Source organism: Jaculus jaculus, chromosome 4 (genome assembly GCF_020740685.1).
Source record: "Jaculus jaculus isolate mJacJac1 chromosome 4, mJacJac1.mat.Y.cur, whole genome shotgun sequence".
NCBI classification, from domain to species: Eukaryota; Metazoa; Chordata; class Mammalia; order Rodentia; family Dipodidae; genus Jaculus; species Jaculus jaculus.
Genome location: NC_059105.1, coordinates 19467399 through 19487602, shown reverse-complemented (window position 1 = coordinate 19487602; position 20204 = coordinate 19467399). Strand labels below are relative to the sequence as shown.

The following is a 20204-nucleotide window of genomic DNA, read 5'->3' as shown; positions in this document are numbered from 1 at the left end:
TAATACCCTCCCCCCCGCACTTTCCCCTTTGAAATTCCATTCTCCATCAAATTACCTCCCCATCTCAATCATTGTAGTTACATATATACATTACCAACCTATTAAGTACCCTCAATGTTTGCTATTTTAATTACTGTCAAAAAATTATTTGTGTCTTCCACTAGTCTCGCTGTTAAATTTTTCATAACAAATAAGAATGAACTTTTTAGGGGACAGAAAGATTGTAAGAGCCACAGGTGGAGACATCATGCTCAGACGTATTCTCTCCCTCCCCCCAAAAAATAACTGACTACTGAATCTATAATGCATAAACCATAACCCCATGGAGAATACCTGAAACCCTACTGAGGAGCATCCCCAACAGAATGGGGGCAGAGACAAGGGTAAAGAGGGTACCAACACATGATGTTTCCATATGAAACATCTTGTTAATAATAATAATAAACATTAGCCGGGCGTGGTGGCGCATGCCTTTAATCCCAGTAGTTGGGAGGCAGAGGTAGGAGGATTGCCATGAGTTCAAGGCCACTCTGAGACTCCATAGTGAATTACAGGTCAGCCTGGGCTAGAGTGAGACCCTACCTCAAAAAACCAAAATAATAATAATAATAAACATTAAAAATATTTTTTAAAAGATTGGAGAGATGGCTTAGCGGTTAAGTCATTTCCCTGCAAAGCCAGAGGATCCCAGTTCAATTCTCCAGGACCCACGTTAGCCAGCTGCACAAGGGAGCGCATGTGTCTGGAGTTTGTTTGCAGTGACTGGAGGCCCTGGCGTACCTATTCTCTCTCTCTCTCTCTCTCTTTCCCTCTTTCTCTCTCTCAAATAAATAAATAATAAAAACCTACCTTAAAAAATAAAGAAAGGAGAGAGAAAAAAGAATGACCTTTTAAATAAATATTTGCCTAATGAATGAAAAAGAAAAAAAAGCCAAATTAAGGGCTTTCCCTTTGGCTGCTCATCAACCAAGCCCCGCTGCCTATTCCAGTCTACTGGCCCTGACTAGGTTCCTCCACCATACTAAACTGAATCCTGCCTCGGTGCCTTGGCACACACTGCCCCCTCTCCCAGAAAGTAATTCCTACACTCATTTAGTTATTAGATGCATTACCTCCTCATAGCTGGGACAAAACTCCCAATCAGAAACAGCTTAGGGAAGGAAGGGTTCATTTCCTGCTTACAGTCTTGACGAGGAAGCACAGCAGGAATAGAGAGCTGGGCCTCAGATCTGCACAGCAGCAGGGAGAAAGTAGCACGAGGAAGCACATTAAGAACTGCAAGTGGGGGCTGGAGAGATGGCTTAGTGGTTAAATGCTTGCCTGTGAAGCCTAAGGACCCCGGTTCGAGGCTCAATTCCCCAGGACCCACCTTAGCCAGAGGCACAAGGAGGCGCACGTGTCTGGAGTTCGTTTGCAGTGGCTGGAAGCCCTGGCCCACCCATCCTCTGTCTCTATCTGCCTCTTTCTCTCTCTGTCTGTCACTCTCAAATAAATAAAAATTTTTAAAAAAAGAACTGCTAGTGGGGCTGGGCTGTAACACCCCAAGGCCTGACCCCCATGACATGCCTCCTCCCGAAAGGCTCTACCTCCCAAAGCCTCCAGCTAGTTGGGGATTAAGTATGAGGCTGAATCACAAACACGAGATTATGGGTGACATTTTTACACTCAAACCACCTCAGGTGTCTACCCGGTTTTCTTTAGGTCTCTTTTTTTTTTTTTTATTTCAGAGAGAGAGAAGGAGGGGGAGAGAGAAAATTGGTGCATCAGGGCCTCAGCCACTGATATTGAACACCAGACGCTTACGCCACCTAGTGGGCATGTGCTACCTTATGTTTGCCTCACCTTTGTACATTGGCTAATGTGGATCTGGAGAGTCAAACCTGGATCCTTAGGCTTCACAGGCAGGCACCTTAATTGCTAAGCCATCTCTCCAGCCCTAGGTTTCAACTCCATCAGTCAGCCCCCATCCATCTAGCACATCGCTTTTCATTTATTCTTAGTACTTATGTTTCTACGAAATTTTTTTATTCCTTTCTCTGGCTGATTTTCAGGAAGAAACGTGTGTGTGTGTGTGTGTGTGTGTGTGTGTGTGTGTGTATGTGATAATCATCTTTTCTTCATCCTGAGAAAATACCTGAAAAAATATTTTAAAAGGAGTAAAAGTTTATTTTGGCTCATGGTTTTAGTCCTGATCAGTGTGGCCCATTGTCATGAGCCTGTGGAGGGGTAGGCTACCAGAGTAGAGACAGTGTGTGGTCAGGGAGCTCACTCAGAGGGGGAGAGAGAAAGGGAGAAGGGTCTGGGGACAAGACATACCCTTCAAAGGCATCCCCTTTCCCAAGACCTTCTTCCAACTCGGTCCCTCTTCATTTGGCTGTGAACTCATTGGTGGGTTAACCCATTGATGACATCAACACCTTCATGATCCTTTCACATCTAATGGCACACCAGATGGGGACCAAGCCTCCAACACATGAGACTGTGGGCACTCTTAGGTGTTAGTCTCTCCATGTCCTCACTGACACTTGGTATTGCCAGCCTTTTCACTTCTAGACCCCTGGGAGTTTGTACTGATGCCTTCATTAGCCTTTCCATGACTCGAAGACTGAGTTCCTTTCCATACTAACCACAAGATACTGGATGTTTTTGCTTATACACCTATTAGGATAGCCTATCCTCTTAAATTTATTTTTAGGATATTGTGTGCCTTCCAGATAAAAATCCTCTGACATATGTGACAGTATCTTTGATGAAATGTGTACTGCATTTTTCTTTTCCTGTAAGCCCCAAGACATTAGGGGCTGGTTTGGTTCCCAACACCTCCCAGAATCCAGCACCATGCCTAGCCCACAGCAAGAACTCAGTTTATGAATCCAGTAGTTAGGACTTCTGGACCAGATTAACACAGAATTTTCCTGGCTGTTCATTCAGCTCTCTGCTTGCTATCTCTCGGCCCGCAGCCTCTCCTTTGGTGCTCTGCCGTGTGGGCCTCACCACATTCCTGACACAATTGTCAGCTGACTTTCCTGTTGAGATCTGCCAGTGGAAGGCACTGGTGGGATAGGGATGGGCAAAGTGACTGCCTTTGATTTCTTGTCAGCGTCTTGTACATGATATCAGTGACAAAAGGTCAGGTAGTGCAGCCACCAACGTCAGGCTATGAAAACCCGTTCAGGTATCTGTGGCACCAGGATTCTTAGTATATTTGTTACTTTTCTGATTGCTGTGATAAAAGCACATGAAAGAACCCATCTAAGGGAGGAGAGGTTTGATTCTGGCTCACGGTTTGAGAGGGATATAGTCCACCATGAGGGGAAGGCATGGTGGTGGAGAGCTCTGTGTTGGTGGGAACTGGTTGCTCACATCAGGAAGCAGACACAGGACAGGAAGAGGAAGTAGGCTACCCACCTGGAGGCCCTACCCCAGAGATCTACCTTAAGCATCATCACAAACCTGTACCTAAGTCTTCTCTGCTTGAGATATCTACACTGGTCTGTTTCCTAGTCAGGCTCTATCAAGGCAGTACTTGACACCTGGAATAGTCGCAGAAAACAGATCCCAGAGATCTGTTTCTGAATTGGCTTGCTGAACATGAATGTAGCAAACACCTCCCTGCCCATGGAAAGATGTTGGTAATATATGGATGCCATAGAGACAGAGTGTGGCATGCCTGTTAAAGGTAATGGAGATGGTGCTGTTTGCATATTTTGAAACAGGTTTTCACTGTGTAACCCAGGCTGGCCTCAAACTGACGGCAATCCTCTTGCCTCAGCCTCCCAAGTGCTGGGATTGGGGTCATGAACAACCACACTCAATTTAAGATTGATTTAATTTTTTTCTATTTATCTGAGAGAGACAGAACGGGCATGCCAGGACCACCTTCTGCTGCAAATGAACTCCAGAAACATGTCCCATGTTGTGCATCTGGCTTTACGTGGGTACTGAGGAATTGAACCCAGGCAATCAAGGCTTTATAAGCAAATGCCTTTAACCACTGAGCCATCTCACCAGCCCTGAAGATAAGGTTTAAAGAACCACGTAGATATTTCCATTTATCGTGGTGATTATGATCAAAATAACAATGAAGCCAGGCGTGGTGGCCCATGCCTTTAATCCCAGCACTTGGGACACTGAGGTAGGAGGATCACCATGAGTTCAAAACCAGCCTGGAGCTACAGTGAGTTCCAGGTCAATCTGGGTTGGAGTGAGAACCTGCCTCGAAAAAACAAAAAGAAAACGGGAAAAAAAAAAAAAAAAAAAGACAGTGAAGCAAACTCGTTATATTTTATTGGCTTTTTGAGGTAGGGTCTCACTCTAGCTCAGGCTAACCTAGAATTCACTATGTAGTCTCATGATGGCCTTGAACTCATGGCGATCCTTCTACCTCCCAAGTGCTGGGATTAAAGGTGTGCACCACCATGCCTGGCTAATTTACCTTTTTTTTTTTTTTTTTTTTTTTTAAATTTTAGAGAGAGGCAGAGAGAGAACTGGTACCCCAGGGCCCCAGCCACTGTAATTGAACTCCAGATGTTTGTGCCATCTAGTGAGCATGTGTGACCTTGCACTTGCCTCACCTGTGTGCGTCTAGCTAATGTGTGATCTGGAGAAGTCAAACATGAATCCTTAGATTTCACAGCCTACTGCCCCAACCACTAAGCCATCTCTCCAGCCCAGAGAGAGACATTCATTGTTTTCAGGGCTCGTTAGATACTGTCTCTGTCTTCACGTGAATCCTAAAATGCTACTATATCTGCCAAAGTGAGAATTCATGGGAGAATCCCAATGATCTGAAGTAGGAAGGGAGTTGTCCGGGGGCTATATTGGGTAGCAGAGAACCCATCAAAAGGCAGCAAGACTTGGCACAAGCTTCCTTCATCCATAGCCTTTACTTACCGAGCACAGAAAATTCTAGATATAAGAATTTTAAGGTGCTGGGGATATTACTGTGTGGCACAGCAGAGGCTTAGCACGTGCAAGGTATTGGTCAATTGGACACACAGAAAAAAAGAATTAACCCCATCCTCTCTCAGTGGCTACACTTAAGATTTTCAATGAACCACTTGAAAGTAGGTTGTATATCTAACGTTTTCCTCTAAACACTCCTGGTATTTCCTTGAAACAGGAGCATTCTCAGATATAACCAAAGTACTAGAACCAAAAGTAAGGTTGAGTACGATTGTGTGATTCAGGCTTTGTTTCCATTTCACCAGTTGTCCCGCTAATGTCTTTCCTAAGGAAAAACAAAAAGTGTTAGGCTGTCATCCACCCATGTGGGACGGACAGAAGTGTCAGGTCTCAAGAGCCCTTCACTGTGGAGCAGTTAATTCCTTGGCATGTTCTGAACACTGCTGGGCATAAGAGGTGCAGGGCAGGGCCTTCTGTAGCATGCCCACTTGTACCTGGTACTTCTGCACGGCCTGACAGCAACTGCCACTTTGGAGGGGGGGGGAGGCTCCTTACAAAGATGGTGTGTCCTCGGTGCTGCAGATGAAGGGACATATGATGGGGGTTTCAGCCACTACCTATTTGTTCAAGATGGTGTGTACTGGGTATTCTCCCTTGTAAAGGAGCAGTGTCTCATCTTAATAGACGGTTCTGTAAATACCCAGAGTAACTCAACATTTTGGTCACTAGTTTTCACACCATTGAGCTTATTATATTGCCAACATCCCTATTACATGTCTTAGTTATTCCTCTGTAAAGGAGAGCTTCACACACAGGCATGCACGCACACAATTGGCTACAATGTGATACTAGCTTTTGCACACAAATCATTCATATGCAGCTGTCTTCTGTCCCCCCACACTATCATTCTTTTGAATACTTTTTTTTTTGAGGGAAGGTAGTTCAGAGGTCCTCTGGACCGTTATCACTGCTGCTCTCTAAATCTGAAGTGACTTTCGACTAAACAGTACCCCTCCCCAAATCACTATTTTTTTCAGTAACTAAAACTAGACATAGGACATGATCACCAGTGAGAGCCCATGAAAGCGCAGTGAACTCAGCCTGCACAGCGACAGAACTGAGCTGTCATTCTGACCCATATGAAAGTGGGAAGGCCAGAGATGTGATTCAGCAGGAAGGCTGCTGTGCTAATAGTCTCCCTGTGGGTGACGGGGCAGGGATGAGCCTGGACCAACAGAAAATAAATGAAACTAACACAGAAGAAACAGACATCAGAAGGACACAAGTGTCAACTCTTGAATACAGGGTGTTTTGTGAATAGATGGTTTTTCAACTTTGTGGGTGTGAAGAAACTTAAGACTAAAAGAGACTTCAAACATATAGAACAAATTCAATGACTATCATTTTGCCTTTAGTTCACATTTTGTAAAGCAATACTTTTGAGATGAGCTGACAAAATCATGTATGGTCTGGAGGTAAACATGTCAATGTGATAAGGCATTATAGTTAAGGTGCCTTCTCTTACCATGTATATTAAATATTTATGACATAATAATTGGGATTTGTTTTAAACTACTCCAAAGGAGAGAAAGTATGCTAAATAAAAGAGAGCAGAAAGTCAATGACTTAAAAAAAATATTTTACTTATTTGAGAGAGAGGAAAGGGCAGATGAGAGAAAGGGCACACCAGGGCCTACAGACACTACAAACTCCAGATGCATGCGCCACCTTATTCATCTGGCTTACATGGGTCCTTAAGGCTTTGTAGGCAAGTGCCTTAGCTGCTAAGTGCAGCCCGTAGGTCACATTGAAGCTAGTTGTATCAGGGAGGAACACTAGACTGCCATACAAACGCTTGTCGTTAAAAGGAACCGAAGGCGACAGCCTCCTCACATGAAGTGGGCATCTCAGGAATGGAGGCGTGGGTCACTCCACAGTGGGGTGGCTGGCAGGGATGAGCAGAGAAGAGGTCAGCGAACATCACCGCAGCCTCACGACCAGAGCAGGCAGGGTGGACTGCAAGAGCCCTCTTCCTTCCCACATACACACTTGTATTTGCGGTGTGAGCCAATTTCTCCTTTCCTCCGTGTGCTACACATAAAACAAGTTGGACTTTAGGACACTGATGTGCAGGAGCACATGGACACGAGCTGGAGTCAAGGGTGCCCGGGAAAGCGCGTGGTGACTGCCAGGTGGAGACTAACGGCTTCCTGGGAGCTCTTCTCTCAGTATATTCACCCTCATCCACTTTATCCCAACCAACTCACACAAGTTTTATTTCATTTTTAATATTTCTTTGAATCACTCACGAGTGATTTCTATTTCATGAGGGGACACTGACTGTTCCAAGACCAAGTATGCAGCCACAGTCAGAAAGCCCACAAAACAGTATGTCCCCTACACAAGGCCACCACGCCTGCATTTCAACTCAGGTCTCCTTCCAGTGCCAGCATTCCCTAGCTGTTCACACGACTCACTCCGACTAGGATGTTAGTGCCAAAGGGAACCTCTGAGATCACCTGCCATTGGCCCCCACCCTCATCTTTGGCTGTTATGTTGAATCTCTAAGGTACTGAAATCCATACTTGAATTCTACGTCCTAGAGTTCTATTAAGAGTTGATTTCGCTGGACATGGTGGCGCACGCCTTTAATCCCAGCACTCGGGAGGCAGAGGTAGGAGGATCACCAAGAGTTCAAGGACACCCTGAGAGTACACAGTTAATTCCAGGTCAGCCTGGACCAGCATGAGACCCTAACTTGGGGAGGAAAAAAAAGTTGATTTCCAGGGCTGGAGAGATGGCTTAGCAGTTAAAACACTTGACTGCAAAGCCAAAGGACCTAAGTTCAACTCTCCATGACCCACATAAGCCAGATGCACACATTTGCAGAGGCTAGAGACCATGGCATGCTCATTCTCTATCTGCCTCTCTCCCTCAAATAAAGAAATTAAGTATTTTAAAATTTACCCACTTCCAAGTTCCTCGCCTGGTTTAACACCTGCTCCCATCTGATAGGCCAGAAAACCAATGCCCAGAGATAGGACAGAAGTGAGGGATGAGGGAGAGTGAGAGTCATTCTCTTCAGTAGTGTAGCCACTGGAAAGTGGTGAGAAGGAAGGGTTCTGTTCAAGTGGGAGGAAAAGATGATGGGATATAGATGGGAGGCAGAGGTAGGAGGATTGCCATGAGTTTGAGGCCACCCTGAGACTACATAGTGAATTCCAGGTCAGCCTGAGCCAGTGTGAGACCCTACCTCAAAAAAACAAAAAAAAAAAAAAAAACAAAAAAAAAAAGAGGGGTGGGAGAGATGACTTAGCGGTTAAAGCGACTGCCCGTGAAGCAAAAGGATGTAGGTTCAATTCCCCAGGACCCACATAAGCCAGATGCTCAAGTTTGCACATGTGTCTGGAGTTTGTTTACAGTGGCTGAAGGCCCTGGCACACCCATTCTCACCTTCTCCCTCTCTCTCACTCAAATAAATACCAGTCCTGTAAGGGAGCAGAGCTTTGAGTCACCAGAGCTTGAAGGTGAAAACCAGTAAGCACAGGAATCAGTAAGTCAGCTGCACAAGGTGGCACATGCATCTGGAATTCATCTGCAGTGGCGGGAAGCCCATTCTCTCTCTGCCTCTTTCCCTCATACACACACACACACACACACACACACACACACACACACACACACGTTTAAAGAGAGATGGCTGAGTGCTAGCATTCATTACTTAATTCCTAGCTGTAGAGTGTGAGCAGCTGCTGCCACAGTGAATTGTATCTCAAACTGTAAACTGAAATAAACACTTCCTGTAAACAAACAACAACAACAACAAAAAAGAAAAACCCACCACCTCAGGAAGGAGCCAGAAGTGTAGTCCTGCGGTAAGAGTTCAAGCTCAACATGCACCGGCGCACCAGGCCCTGGGTCTCATTCCTGTAACTCCCTTGTCCCCCACCACCCAACACATATCCCAGAGAAACTGCTGAAGAAGAGTAAAGGAGTTTATAGGTAGTGAGTGGTGGCTGTAAGTAGAAGAGTGGGCAAAAAGGAAAAATAGAATTGAGAGACACCTTCCTGGGAAGTTTTTCCATTAATGGTCAGCTAGAAGAAAGGCTCCTGCTTAAGCAGATATAGTGCTCCATGCCTAAAATGGCTTTGGTTTCCTAATATGTCCACTTTACTCCCAACTCTTTAAATTCAGTTTGTTTTTCCAGAACAAACAGCAGAGTCCGGAAGAGGTAAGCAGGCTCGGGAAGCATGCTGAGGCAATGAGGGGTGTTGTCTGTGGCACCAAGGCCCACTGATCTCACTTGCCAATGTCTATCTTGACTGCTTCACCACAACACATCCAGCCAGTCTCAGCAGCACTGATAGAATGCACCAGGGCAGCCTCCACATCTTGGGTGCCTGCTATACTTAGAACTCTGTGGCACCGAGATGGAGAAGCTTGTGCAAAACAGCCACAACAGAGGTGAGCACAAGAGAAGCACTCAGAGAAGACAACCACACTTTATTTAAGTTCTTTTTTATTTTCCTCCACACTGGCAAAAGTTCCGAGTGAGCTTAAAGTTTTGTAAACATTTTAACTATCCCTCTTCCCCACCCCCCACTTTTGAATTTACAAAGCAAAGGAGAGGAGTCCCAAATCTGAATGGTCTCCCATCTCCTCATGCTATTTGATCCAAAAACTATATACAAGTTTGTAGCAGTCTCTGTATAGTTATTGTACATGTTTAGGAGGGAGGGAGGCAAGAAGGGATAGGGAGACTGGTGATTCCAAATAATAAAAATAGAAACCAAATATAATCCTCCAAAAACCAAACTGCTCTCAGAGCAACTCCAGCCTTCTCCAGGCACTGATGACAGAAAGGAAAGGTGCTTCTCCTAGGAGCTGCCAACACAGTGCCTCTTGTACAGGGACAGCCGGCCCACAGCTCCCATGGAGGTGTAACTGGCCATTCCAGGTGATGTTCTGTGGGCATTTGGTAGAGGCAGTTAAGAGTACTTGTTTATAAATAGAGCTTGAGTACATTTCTACTTGACATGAAAGGGTAGGAGGTGCCATAACCAGACGCCAGGGCAGGCTTCTCACTTTCATCTTGCCCCTCCCCTCCACCCCACTGCATCTTCCTGCATAGTGGTTTCCATGGATGAAGGTCTTAAAGATGGTCAGGTTTTACATATTCTCTTTCAGAAAAGGCATTCAACATGCCATCCCAGAATCTTAACAAAACCTTTTTGGGGCCACAGCGCAACACGCATACAATGCTCTAGGGAACCAGATGAAATTCCGAGTTTTTATCAGAAGCAAAAGTTTATCCCTACCCTAAATGATAATTATACAAATTCATACATATGGTAATGATCCTAGCTGCCTCTTAAACGAGACAAATTTTCACAGAAGGGCCCAAAACAAACTGGTCCTAGTCCTTTGAAGTAAAAATGTTTATGGGAAAAAAAAAAATCAGTTTTTGTAAGAAAGGAAAATTAAGAATAAGTTTCTCTCCCAGGCCTTATGTTTTCCTTTGTCCAATAAGGTTGGAGTATGCCGGGGGAGAAGTCAGCTTGCTAAGAAGTCACTAGATGAAGAAAACATGAACAACATGAATCCTTTCTCTGAAAAGACATTCAGAAAGAATAAGCAAGAGGTCTCCAACACCAACCCAGCCCAGCCTACACCCCGCCCACAAAGGCCTCGGATGCAATCCAAAGTTAGCAGTGACAATGCAGCCCCCAGATGGAATGCTGGCTGCCTCTGCAACACTGGAATCACTGCAGAGGGGCACTTTGCTGCTGACCCACATCTATTAACCATTACCTCTCTTCATGACTGCACCAGTGAGACCTCATGCCCATATGCAAGGGGAAAGAAGACGAAAACAACAAAAACGGAAAAGAAAGCAACAAGAAAAAGTAAGCTGCTATTGGCAGATCCCAAAACCCTTTCGGGAGACAGTAGATGGAATCATGGCAGAGTGGCCATGTGCTGCCAATGTCAGCCCTGCTGGGGAGCGATCCCAGCTGCCACACCCACGACAGAAGGTCTGGTCCATGTATGTACAGCCTGAGATGCTCACCACCAACAGCAGTTTAAAGAATCTTGGACGCAAAGAGTAGAAGAAAAAGCCTGAGATGACTGGTTCTGTGTTTGTTGTAGAGTAATAGAGAGCAAATGGTGAGTGCGTGTTGTGTCCAAGGTAGAGAATCCATGGTCAGCAGCAAGAGAGGGGAGACCGGCACAGTGGCAGATACTCAGTAATCATCCAGAGTCTCAATCTCACCCATGTTGAGTCGCTCAGATGACGCGTTGACTGAAAACCCTACAAGAAAAAACAATGTGTTAAGTGGCTAAATTCAGACAATCAGAGAAGCTCAACTTCTAAGCAAGGGGCTGGAGTGAGTCTCAGGACTCTCTGCAATACCAGATTAACCTAAACAGAACCTGGCTTAGGAAAAGCAGCACTGGCCGGAAGAGAGATGGCTTAGCGGTTAAGGCATTTGTCTGCAAAGTTAAAGGACCCAGGTTCAAATTCCCAGGACCCACGTAAGCCAGATGCACAAGGTGGCGCATGCATCTGGAGTTGGTTTACAATGGCTGAAAGCCCTGATGCTCCCATTCTGTCCTCTGACTGCCTCTTTCTATCACTCTCTCAAATAAATTAAATTAAATTAAAATTAAAAAAAAAGACCAGTCTGTTAGGTTTACCTCTAAATGAATGAATGAATGGATGGATGAAAAAACACCACTAACAAGTGCTCACAACACTACTTAGCATTGGAAGACCTAATACCAGTGGCCATTTGTATGCACTTTTTAAATAAAATCCACGGTCAAAACTGATCAAAATTTTAAGCAGGGCTGGAGAGATGGCTTAGTGGCTAAGCACTTACCTATGAAGCCTAAGTTGAAGAGACAGTTAAGAATTCAAAGAGGGCTGGAGAGATGGCTTAGCGGTTAAGCGCTTGCCTGTGAAGCCTAAGGACCCCAGTTCGAGGCTCGATTCCCCAGGACCCACGTTAGCCAGATGCACAAGGGGGCGCAGGCATCTGGAGTTCATCTGCAGTGGCTGGAGGTCCTGGCGTGCCCATTCTCTATCTATCTGCCTCTTTCTGTCTGTCACTCTCAAATAAATAAATAAAAATAAAACAAAAAAATTTATTATAATAAGCAGAACCAGTTTAGAGTAGCAATTCCTACATAGCCTTCTAGTTCCTGTACCACAGACGAAACCCGAGCTGTTTCAGCCAAGCAACAACAAACAGCAAACAGGCAATGCTATCCATTCCAAAAACAGTTGTTGGTATTGGATGGGATTTTTGTACCCACATTTTTGTACTTCAATGTTCAAATTTTCAAACAAATACACATTTTGAAATGCTCCAATAACAAAAATGCCTTAAACATAGTAAGACAGCTCAATTAACAGACTCAAAAATATTGTAATTTGAAAAACTAAGTATGCCTATTTACTAACCAATGTAACTGTGGCATAAACAGCTAACAAGGCCTAACACAGGGAGAGGCAAAGACTCCAAACCTCATATAGAGTTCCACCCATCAACTGTACAACCACAACCCACAACATCTTTTTCCCTTGGAAATAATGAAAGGCTCAGTGTTTATATTTTTGAAGAAGTGGCTTAATCTGGGAAGCACAGGCCCCAGGAACAACTGTCTACCAAACGAGCTAGCACTCTACTCTGCAGCAGGGCTGTCTTTGATTGCACACGACTTGAGAGCAGATGAGATGTGAAAGAAAGCAATGAGCTATGCACAACAGAGGTGGAAATTAATTTCAATGATTTTAAAAACACTTATTTACTGGGTGTGGGGAGAATGAGTGCACCAGGGCCTCTAGCCACTGCAAACAGCCTCCAGACACATGTGCCACCTTGTGCATCTGGCTTACATGGGTTCTAGGTAATTGAACCTGGGACTTTAGGCTTTGCAGGCAAGTACTTTAACCATTAAGCCATCTCTCCACCACCCAAAATTCATTTTAAAATAAACAAATTTTAGCCGGGCCATGGTGGCGCATGCCTTTAATCCCAGCACTCGGGAGGCAGAGGAGGTAGGAGGATCGCCGTGAGTTCAAGGCCACCCTGAGATGACAGAGTGAATTCCAGGTCAGCCTGGACTAGTGTGAGACCCTACCACAAAAAACCAAAAATAAATAAATTAAAATAAACAAATTTTAATCAGATAAGGACAAGAAGAACGAAGTCTGGCAGAAGAAAAAAAAAAGGTTGACTTGGATGCCATGATGTGCTGATTGCTGGTTTCTAGGCTAGGTTTTCAACACAGTCCTCGCTGAGTGGAGCAGTCAGGCATGCACTTCCCAGTGAAGGAAGGCAGAGCTCCAGGAGGCCCTGAAAGCCACAGCACACAAGGGCTGGCCCATCCTGCTTGCTCTACAGACCACACGCTACTTGCTTCTTTAGGCTGATGAGACTGTCTTTATAAGAAAATGTGACAGAAGACTTCATTGTATGCATATATTTATCATATCCAACTGCTAGCTGCTGGTTGTCATTGACAACCTGGGATCTCTACCAAAATGTAGGGCCATAGTACAATAGAGAGTATTGAAAAGCAAAATGAGGCTGGGGCTCCCTCTGCTGATTTGTTTCAGAAGTAAAGTTCTCTAGCACTGCTCTTTCAATGGATACTTTTTAGATCAAACTGGAATCTATTTTCCCAGTTTGTAAATGGGAAATTTGTGACTTATAAAGTTTTGTAAATCTGTAAAACTACAGGAGATACATATATATATAGTGACAAATAATAAATGGAAATGTATAGGCATGAAATTATCAGACAGTCTATGTCCATACCACTCTGAAATGATCAGATTTCCAGAAGGTTTAGTTAAACAATTTTCATTAAAGGGTCTGATGTGAAAAGCTTGCCCAAGTGAGTCTTCAAAACTGCAATGAAACTTTTCGTGCTCCTCACATACTTATTTTCCTTGCCTTTTGTGACTTAAGGATTCTTTAAACTAAATTTTAAGATAATCTATCCATCTCCTGCTTCCTTACAGGGGGATTTTTAAGTCCCTTCTCTCTCAGGTCTGTGACAAAAAGACCATATTGCACTGGGCTGATCCAAACAGCCTGGCCTCATCTGCAGAGTGACCTTCTCAAGTCCCAAAGAAAAACAAACTGCAAGAGTTTCTTAGGCTAGAACCCACAGTTGGAAAACTATTCTGTCAGGATACAGTTTTGTACTTTTCTTTCTTTTTTCTTTTTGATTTCTCAAGTTAGGGTCTTGCTGTATTTCAGGCTGACCTTGAATTTACTCAGTAGTCTCAGGGTGGCCTTGAACTCAAGGCAATCCTCTTACCTTGCCTCCCGAGTGCTGGGATTAAAGGCGTGGGCCACCACGCCCAGCTCAAAATTTTGTACTTTTCAATCCATCTTTGACATTAACTTTGAAGACAACAAGAAGAAAAACATTCTACCATATCTCTAATTTCAAACACAATCCTCAATGTCAGGATTTGTTCCCCTCATGCTGCTTTCTCAGGGCAGGAATCTTCTGAAAGTAAACGAGGGTCCTTCCCAAAAGCCAAGGAGACCTATGTATACATACCATCAATCCCTGAACATCAAGCTGTAGGCATAAAAGAAACCCTTTCCTTCCGTGAATTGCTTCTGGTCAGGTATTTTGTCTCAGCAATGAGAAAGTAACTGACAGAATTCCTGAAGTCCACCTAACTTACCATTTCCACTGTGAAAATACTATTGCAGGCCATCAGGACCTTGACCAGTCTTCTATACCACAGCCTCCTAACTAACTGTCTACTGGTCTAGCCCAACACTCCAAACTACCATCTTTGCCAACAGACTCGTTTTAACAGCTTACTTCATATTGACAAACCATGTTATTTCACCACTGCCTATGAGATTAAGGGATCAATTTAAGAAATGGGCAGCTTAGAAAGCACTCATCCCAATGTTAGACAACAGCTATGTAAAACACAGAAGGCAAATCAAACCGAGGCTCTAAAATCCCAGCTCCAGCACTGAGGGCTGACACTGAGAGATGTTTCAGGGCATAGACATACCACCCAGCATGTGCCTGATCTTGTCTGGTCTTAGAAGCTAAGCAGGGTCAGGCATGGTTAGTACTTGGAAGACAGAGATGTTCCAAACCTCAGACCTACTCACTGGAAAAACTAGGACATCAGTACACAATATGGTCAATGTTATATGACATAGAAATAGGACATAAACAAGTACTGGTCCTTTGAACACCCACTAAGATTTATAGCCTACTTCCAATGCAAACCAAAACTTAAGTTTCTGAACTATTTTTACCCTTTTCCATTATCTTTAGTTTCCAATTTAATTGAATGCCCTCTAGACAAGATTGCATGATGCTGGGTGTGGTGGCACATGCATTTAATCCCAACACTTGGGAGGCAGAGGTAGAAGGATTACTATGAGTTTGAGGCCAGCCTGAGAATTTCAGGTCTCATTAAAGCTTGAGCTATAGTGAGACCCTAACTTGAAAACTGGGGAAAAAAAATGCGTAAAATAATGCTTTAAAGCACCATATATTTCTTTTCTTATCCCAAGAGCATATGAAGCACAGCTCCTGTACCAGGATGCCTATAAAATACTGGCTACTCATTTTCAACCAGTTAATAAAATGAACAGTCATACAGTAGACTGTAGAAACTCCCATCTGATCATTGTCACCTCCAAACCCCCACTCCCAGCTGAGACCCAGGTCTAATCTTACCTAGTAAGCTGGGATCTGCTCGAACCATCTTCTGCTTTTTCTTCTTCTTACCACTTTGCACAGCCTCAAAACTAGATTGTTGGTTGTTGCTTTGATTGGTCTGAAATACTGAATGGAGTGTACTGTGGTTCATCCCCCATACAGAATCCTATGAAAAAAGACAGCAAACATGATATTACACAGTAGATGCAGATGTGGCCTGTTCTAAGAGAATGGCCACTTGCCCTGGGCCTTACCAAGCACATACCAAGAGTCTGAAAATGTATTGACATATACTGAGAGAAGACCACTGAGCCCCCAGTCCCTCATTTACATTACAATGCCTAAGTTAAGCTTGATGCCTCCACAGATCTGTCCTCCACTCTGCCTGTGCCAGCGTGGCTGTCACTGTCGCAGGCTCTCCAGCAGACATGGAGGCCGTGCATGTGCAGCCAATGCTCAGGAATGACGCACCCTCCCAATTCAGAGTAGGCCTCTGCCGCCCCTGGACACAGGTCAGAGGAAAAGCTAAAAACCAGCTGGCAGCACATTGCCAAGAGCTATAGTCATTCATGTTATTTCCATCAGCAGTCCCAGAAGGGATGTGGCCCCAAAATATTGCCATACACATTCTGTTAGATGGTGATATGGTCCAACAAATCTTGGCTCTTACTGTTCTTTGTAGAGCAATTCACTATAAACCAGGTCAGTATCAACAAGTGGTAACAGTAGGAGAGGAAGGGAGGATGGGAGAAAGCACCATGAAGAACAAGCACGGTGTGCCGGCTGCCTCTCTTCTATTTCCAGATCCCCTGATGCCCTGACACATGTGTTCTAATGTGTTCTGACTGGCACCAACCACTTCCTCTAATTTTACCCAGTAGTCCAATCTACACAGCTGCATCTTAAGTGCTTTGTAGGTCACTGGATCTTCCACTCTCTACAAGTGACCTGTAACAACTATTACCTCTAGTAAGGGAATAATAGAAGTCAGGGATATGAATATTTTTATGCCACTCTTAAAGAACCTTGCCATTTTCTCTTTCAGAAAGCTTGAATAACGAATCCCCAAAAGTTCCATATTTGTGAATTCAGGGACTTGTTAAAATTTATGTGTAGCACCAAAATCAATACTCTGTCTCTTATGGTTATTCCAAGCATGTAGATGCTGAGAAGAGAGAGGAAAAACAAGCACACACTTCCAGGTTCAAGTAGGACAAGGAAATGTCCTACCTTCTTGCTTCAGATCACACCTTGGAAACAAGTACTTTCTTCTGTCTCTATCTATTATAATGTCTTCACATTTTTTGCTTTTGTAAAAAGGGTGATTTTACTGTCTTCAAAGCACGGTGCTTAACAACCAACCCACACACCACGCTCCTTAGTGCATCACATGAAGAAAGCACATGGGTACCTGCGTTCAAGCAGGTCTCACAGCTGTACTGACAAAGTTCCATGCCAATGAATCAAATATGAAAGTGTCTTTAAACAGAAACATGACACAATGATGTACTGATTAGAAGATTAAAATGCTGTAATCACAGGCTCACAGGAAGGAACCCTGTATATTCTTTAGAAGCAATGAATTATTGTTCATAACTCAGTGTTTGCAGGGACAAAATAACCAACTGTATCAACTATACCTGTGTAACACCATCAACAATACATGAAATAACTGACATGCCAGACATAAGGCATTTTGGCATTGTTGTCAGTACTGACAACAGGGGGTTCCAAGTAAGGGAAAAAAAATCAAATGTATGGGTCTATGATACACCAAAATCTGAACGACTAAAATATATTCATGAACAGTAAAATTAGAATTGGGATACAGTACAGAATAAATGGCTACATTTGTTATTTGAGACATAATTAGAAAATATGAAATCTATACATACTAAAAAGCTCTGGTCACTGGATACACAAAAAAGGAAATCTTTCAGACTACTCAAGCTTTACATGTATTAGTACTCACTGAGGTACTGTACACACGGTATGGCTTTGTACCTGCTGCTGCTGCTGCTGCTGCTGCTGTTGCTGCTGCTGCTGCTGCCGCTGCTGGCTGGCTTTCTGTTTGGCACGGCGCTCCAGAAACTGCTTGGCAAACTCCTTGGCCTCAGAAGTATCTCCTAAGTAGGCCCTGATGTAATCATGGACCTCATAAGGAGATTCTACTTCTTTTAGGAAAGAAACAAATGTGGGAACTGCAATGTGACAGGACAGAAAACACAAGACAATAACAATAATTAAATACCACATATAAAAACCTCAGCTTCAGGCTCTATTGTAACCTCATATTTAATACAGATAATACAGATATTAGCAACAGAAACTTAAAAGCTATGCAGTTGCTTTAAGTAATCTTTAATCTACCTTAAACAAATGAAAAAGCACCATCACAATGACCAAAATTATCTGAAATAGCAGTATCTACAAGACATCATAAATAATTTACTTTCACTAAAAGTGCTTGTTGCTGAAACTAGGCTGACTGAAACGGTTCCTTAGAACTACAACAATTTTGGTATTTATTCTTCCTTTGCTTTAACTTCATCAACAGTTTATCAAGTACTATGATGTGCACCAGATGACATGGCAGTTACTACAGATACAGCTATACCCTCCTACAACTTGTAGTTTACCAAGTTATTATTACATGTTTAGAGAAAAATCAAGTAGAAAATGTAAATAGTGTGGTTTTGGACAAAAAGTACAACAAATACTAGAGTTAGACAGGCATGGGTTCTGAAGTCTGCTGGCTGTGTGACCTTGATGAGTTATTTAACCATTCTGAGCCTCTGTTTCCTAATTTATAAAATGGGGATAACATCACTACCTATCTTTAAGACTTATAAAAATTGAATAACTGGGATAACATGTTAGCCCCAGTAGTGCCTAGCACATAGTAGGTGCCTAATGAATGGTAGCCATTACTATTATTCACAAGTGCTTTCTCTATAGGCGTTCAGACTATTAGATGATGGTATAATGCTGCAAAAGAGCCTTTTGATCTTTATCCTGCTCTGTTTCTAACAGATTCCTGGATTTAAGCCAGACAGCAGAGGTGGACTAGGCCAACTGAGTCCATCAGTCATAGGATCCTTCCTACAGCATGCTGACTAGTCGCTGTGCAAACACTTCAGAGTTAGAAACGGGCTTCACTTCCATCCAGAGAAACAGTTCTCTAGAAACAGCTCACTAAATACAAGCAAGTTTTTCTTCAAATTGTGCTGAAATTTTTTTATTTCTGCACAAAGTTTTGTCCCATACAAAATGAGTCTGCTAACTCTACCACAATTTCTACCACCTCCCAAAGGTAGGTAAGAAGGGAATGATCTTGGTTCACCATGACCATTAGTCTTCTCTCTTTTTTTGTTTTTCAAGGTAGGGTCTCACTCTAGGCCAGGCTGACCTGGAATTCACTATGTAGTCTCAAAATGGCCTCAAACTCACGGCGATCCTCCTATCCCTGCCTCCAGAGTGCTGGGATTAAAGGCAAGTGCTGGGATTAAAGGCGCGCGCCGCCACGCCTGGATCTCTCTTAACGTGATAATGCAGCCAGCAGTGCTCCCCATCACATGGGCATGGGGAGCCTATGGCTTCCTTTGTCCTGTACATCATAAGATAACCTTAGATGGCATTTCCTTTTGGGCAATCACCCATAATCTATGTAGGTACAGTATCACAAGCTTTTTTTCCCCAAGACTTAGTCAAGTTTTTATGACAGGCATAGGACTTGCTTGATCCCTAGACTTCATGTCCTGAGTTTTGGCCCACTGTTACATTCTGCTCATCTCTTTGTCAGCCCTATTCTGTCCTTCCACATGCTAGGGTTCCCTCCCCAAATCTTACCATCCAAGTTATTTGCCGTATTAAGGGCATGAAGCATCTGTTCACACCACTGGGTAAATCCATCTTGGGCTTTATTTACTCCCTGAAAGAGCTTCAGCAACTTTTCTTCTTCTTCTACTTTCTTATTCTGCCGGTTAGACACACCTACAGATTTACTAGAGCAAAACAATAGGGTGATATTTTATTCCCAGGAACTGTTACTGTGTGATTACAACACCATAAATCCTGTCTTGGCAATACTGGGTGGCTGTCCAATCATCCAATTCGTGGCTCCATAAAAGAAAAAAAAATTCAAATATTTGGATTAGATACTCCACTTTAAATCTAGCCTCAGCTAAAATATCCTAGTTTGCAAATACAGAGCTTCTATTCAGAACAAAAATGATAAAATTCTTAAGTGTCTTGAACTAAGTTAATTTACCAAACCTCAGTTTCCTCATCTGTAAAATGATACCAACAGTTAAGTTAATAAGGAATATAGACATCTGTATGCAAGATCTAGAACACAGTGCCTGGCAAGGGAATTCAAGAGACTGACTGACAGTTGTGTTTTTTAGGCCCTGAGATGGAATCTGACAACACTACCATTTATTAAGTGTTACTATGTGCCAGGCCCTTTACTCCTTCACATGTATTCATTTCACTGTTACAACTGCTCTCTCAGGAGTTGTTACTACTGCCTTCATTTTACTGATGAGGGAACTGAGGCCCAAAGAGGTTCCCTCTT

The 20204-nt window shown here is 43.4% G+C and overlaps 1 protein-coding gene across 4 annotated transcripts in view; it reads right to left on the bottom strand.

The window, feature by feature from the left end:
• Positions 1 to 9408: 9408 nt before the first annotated feature.
• Gigyf2 (GRB10 interacting GYF protein 2) overlaps positions 9409 to 20204 on the bottom strand; it is a 187674-nt gene continuing 176878 nt past the window's right edge. For 3 of the 4 annotated variants that reach the window (XM_045147288.1, XM_045147289.1, XM_045147290.1), the window contains 4 exons: positions 19478 to 19632; positions 17633 to 17829; positions 15647 to 15794; positions 9409 to 11219 (listed from right to left, as the gene is read on the bottom strand). In XM_045147288.1, coding sequence (XP_045003223.1) covers positions 11152 to 11219; positions 15647 to 15794; positions 17633 to 17829; positions 19478 to 19632 — 568 coding nt within the window. In that variant the 3' untranslated portion in view covers positions 9409 to 11151. Of the gene's footprint in view, positions 11220 to 15646; positions 15798 to 17632; positions 17830 to 19477; positions 19633 to 20204 lie in introns of those variants that run through there. The other variant, XM_045147291.1, reaches the window with a different exon arrangement.